The sequence below is a fragment of the Suricata suricatta genome, chromosome 16 (genome assembly GCF_006229205.1).
Source record: "Suricata suricatta isolate VVHF042 chromosome 16, meerkat_22Aug2017_6uvM2_HiC, whole genome shotgun sequence".
Lineage (NCBI taxonomy): Eukaryota > Metazoa > Chordata > Mammalia > Carnivora > Herpestidae > Suricata > Suricata suricatta.
In genome coordinates, this window is record NC_043715.1 from 2,898,676 (window position 1) to 2,902,869 (window position 4,194).

Consider the following 4,194-nt stretch of genomic DNA (forward strand, 5'->3'; position numbering starts at 1 on the left):
GGCAATCAAGACAGAGGCACCAGAACATTGCGGGGAGCAGAGCTGGAGTGTAGACTGGGAGGGGATCAAGGGTAGAGAGAGGTGAGCAGCAGACAGGTTTTGGAGCACCTTGCCGATCCCGCAGAGGAGCCGGGGCACCATCGTGAGGACAGAGGGCGGGCCTGGAGGAGAGTCGCAGGGGCGGATTTGTGTGCCCGAGGGAGGCCTCCCGCCTGCAGCGCGGAGCGTGTTGGGTGCCGGAGCAGAGGCAGAGAGGTGGCCTCGACCGAGCGCGGTGTGGACGCAAAGGGGACAGATGAGACACCTGGACGAAGAATCCACAGGACTCTGTGACAGGGGACTGATCGTATGTGGGCACAGGGAGAAGGCAGCAGGGGTGACGTCTCGGTTTCTCGCTCCTGCGCTGACGGCTGTGGTGCCGTCGTTGAGGGGAAAGGAAGACCTAGCGCTGCACGTTGAAACACGGCCGGGAGCTTAGTGCTGGACGGGCCGGAGACGTGCCTGGGAACCAGTAGCGGTGCAGTGACTGGAGGCTGTGAGCGCAGGTCGTGTTGGCCGGGGCCCGTGTGGCGTGAGAGGGGCTGCGGACCGTGCTGACGTGCTTTTAGGGGGCCGATGGAAGGAGAGTCGGCTGAGGAGGAGCCAGAGGCGTTTGAGGGAAACGCGTGTTCCTTTAAATCCATTTAAAATCCTAACAGACGCCTCCCTCAGTTAGGCATCCAGCTTCAGCTCAGGTCACGATCTCACAGTTCCTGAGTTCGAGCCCCGCGTCGGGCTCTGTGCTGACAGCTCGGAGCCTGGGGCTGCTTCAGATTCTGTGTCTCCCTCTCTGTCTGCCCCCTCCCTGCTCACAGTCTGTCTCTCTCTCTCTCTCTCTCTAAAAAAAAAAAAAAAAAAAATCCTATGAAATATCTAAGCTTCATAAAGACAAATTTGAACCTCACTGGAATTGTAAAAGAATTCTTCCCGTTCTCCGTTAAGCTTTGTAGAGGTAAAGGGTTCTGGTACTTAGGTACGATAGAAATGCAACGCTTGAGAGAATTAAATACGCTAACTGTAAACAACCGCATTAGAGTCACCTTCACACGAATTTTCCCAGAGGAGCAGAGCTGTCTCCCAAACCACTGACCTGGGGAGGGAAGGTGCCCAGAGGAGACCTTGACTCTCACAGTGGCCCAGGGCCACCAGCCTGTTAAGAGGGAAGCGGCACCCCCTCCCTCGCCCTCTGCTTCTCCCCCTCTCGAGCTGTCTAAAAAGAGGGAAAGGGGCGCCGAGGGGGGCCCTCACTCTCCACTCAGACCCCTGCAGGGTCGCGTCTGAACCTGACTGCACAACTTCTGGAAGGGCAAGGACAGGCCGCTGGGGTCCGTCCTGGCCGAGCGGCGGCGGGTTGCGCGGGTTCTTCTAATGCCGACCTGCACTGAATCACAGCCCCGGCTTTAGATGCGTGTGGAAAAGGTGCCCATTCAGTACAAATTAAATAACTTCCAGAGGGGCACCCGGGGGCTCAGTCGGGTAAGCATCCAACTTCAGCTCAGGTCACCATCTCACGTTTCGTGGGTTCAAGCCCTGCGACAGGCTCTGTGCTGACCGCTCAGGGCCTGGAACCTGCTTCCCATCTGGTTTCTCGAGACCTGTCTGACCCTCCCCTGCTTGCTCGCTCGCTCTCCCCCCCTCCCCCGATCACACTGTCTCTCCCCATCTCAAAATAAATAAATGTTTAAAAAGAATTTTTTTAATTAAGGTATTTAAGTTAATGCCATTCGGCTTTTGACTTGGCAACTTTATAGCCTGAAGGCACTGAAAAATCTCAGCATAAGGAGCCACAGTTTATCAGTACATCAGATGTGGAAGATGTGGTTTTAATAAAGCTTCTAAACCCATGAACCTGTGTAGACGGGGCCTCGTGCTCACGGCTTTTCCTCTTCAGGGAGTTTCGTGTTGTGACGATTTTTAGTAAGTGGGAAAGGCTGACTTGATAAGCAGTCCATCAAAGGGCAACGTCAGATTGCTGTGAAAAGCTTTTCATTATAATTTTCCATTAAAAGAAATCCTTGCAGTTCTAGGTGCTTTTCTTTTTTTTTTTTTTTTAAGCACTTATGCCTGTTATTTATCCGTGTAACCCTTTGACGTCGGTAGTGACGGAATTATTTCTAATGGCAAAAACCCACAAAACGTTAGCAGGCGAGTTCGCATAGGCCTGCTGTTTCTCTGATCCCTCTCGGCCTTTTCCCCTCAGTCGATTTCCTGGCTCTGCGGAGGTGGCTTTCCTAGCTGCCGCTTGGTCTAAACCGCCTTGGTTTCGGTCCAGAGTTCTTGCCGCCGCCTCCTCGGGTGCCTGCTCCATGCTCATTCGCTGGGGCTGCTGTCCTCTGGCTCCTTCCTGAGCCCCCTACTGCCCCCCCGCCCCCCGTTACCTCCAGAACATTCACGGCTAGCCTGGGCGAGGGGGATGGTGGCCCCAGGCCAGCTCTTCAGTCCTTCCCCGTCGCACGCGCCCCCAGAGCTGTCTCGCGGACCCAGCTGCCTTCCGCCCGGCACCCACCTTGAGAAGGAGCTTTCGTTCTCGGGCGTCACGCGCCCCCCTTAGGCTAGACCTGCTTGTTGCTGCGGACGCCAAGGCTCCCAGACCCCTCAGCTTGGGAGTGGCGCCCTCCCCAGGGTGGCTCTTAACCTGCCTCGCTTGCTTCATGGCGCTGGGACGGTCGCCCGAGGGAGGTAGGAGTGCTGTGAAAACGGTGGTGTCACACACGCACGCGTTAGCGAGTTTGCGGAGAGAAGCTGCTGATTCTCGGTGCAGAGCTGAGCTGCACCGAGGTGGGGCCCGGGGCCTTCAGTAGTTCTCCTGTGTCCGACATGGAACAAGCCAGAAAGGACATTGGGCAGCGGTGTGGTGCGCTCATGCCACGGTAACAGTGTCCTTCTTGGCCTCTGAAGAGTCAAGGAAACTCCAGGCGTACATGTGGAATCCAGACCCTCATGCGGAGTCGGGGGTCCTGGGCTGTGGTGGCCGTGTGAACTGGTCCCAGGATGCATGGCGGGGAGCAGGGACCCTGGAAATGGACTCACAGGCACCTGGGGTCAGACGGCTTGCCCGGCCCCACTCAGGAGCGGGTGCCTTGCTGAGCAAGCTGCCTCTTCCATCCGCAAGCTGTTGGGGTTTTCTGCGGGCTTCTGAAGCCCCTCAAGGCCGGCCCCACCCCTGCCTCCCCTGTTCACACTGCTTGTCCCTGCTCAGTGACTTTTACTGCCCTGCAGGTCACTCTTCCCGATGAGGGCTGCTTCCGCTTTTGAAACCATCAAAGAAAACTTCCATTTTATTAAAACTTCTTCACCTGGGGCACCTGGGTGGCTCAGTGGGTTAGGCGTCTGACTCTTGATTTGGGCTCAGGTCATGGTCTCAGGGTTCGTGAGTTCGGGCCCCATGTCAGGCTCTCTGCTGTCAGCATAGAGTCACCTCGGGGTCCTCTCTGTCCCCTCCTCTGCTTGCGTGTGCGCGCTCGCCCTCTCTCAATGTAAGTACATACACGTTAAACAGGTTTTTTTCTTCACCCGACCTCTGTGGGCTCTGGGGCCTGGTGGGAGCCCTCAGGCCTCTCTGCCTCCGCCCGGCTGTGTGTCCGGGCTGCGGTGGTGGTGTGCAGGCCCACCGTAGGCATCCTTACAGTGAGCTTGAATCATTCAAAAGTTTCAAAACCCAAGTCAGAGCCTTTATGACCTAGTTCCCTCTTAGGGCAGCCTTTTTAGAGAGTTCTAGAAGCTCAAGGTCATGATGCTATTTTTGTGGTGGAATTGGTCAGGCCATTCTGTTTGTCACAAGAATCACCTTCATGTCGGGTTCTTTCTGTGCTCCCTGAGCACAGATACAAGGTGATCCCACGTGGATCTGCTGGGGGCATGTCCTGAGCCGCTGCCTCCAGCCCTGGAAGGGATCCAGGCGCAGCTGAGGCTGCTGGCGGGGCGGTCAGAGCAGCAGCTCAGCAAGCACTGATCCTCCGGTGCACAGAGCTGTGCCCATCCAGAAACGGTCCCCGGACGTGTCCCCGCCCTGATGCTTGGAACCCATGAACATGTGACCTTACTTGGTAAAAGGGACTCTGCAGATGAGGTTAAGTTAAGGGTCTTGGTGGGGGGGGGGGGGGGGGTGGGCCTGGATGATCTGAAGAGCCCAGTGCAATCACAAGGGTTCTTACA

General features: G+C 56.6%; 1 protein-coding gene across 2 annotated transcripts in view; it reads left to right on the forward strand.

Annotated features, from left to right (window-relative positions):
- EMC8 (ER membrane protein complex subunit 8) overlaps positions 1–4,194 on the forward strand; it is a 14,109-nt gene that overhangs the window by 648 nt on the left and 9,267 nt on the right. Inside the window, exon 1 of one of the 2 annotated variants that reach the window (XM_029925758.1) lies at positions 4,037–4,108. The exons of the other annotated variant lie outside the window; for it this stretch is intronic. Within the exon in view, the coding sequence (XP_029781618.1) occupies positions 4,052–4,108 (57 nt within the window). The 5' untranslated portion in view covers positions 4,037–4,051. Of the gene's footprint in view, positions 1–4,036; positions 4,109–4,194 lie in introns of those variants that run through there. 2 annotated transcript variants of the gene reach the window in all.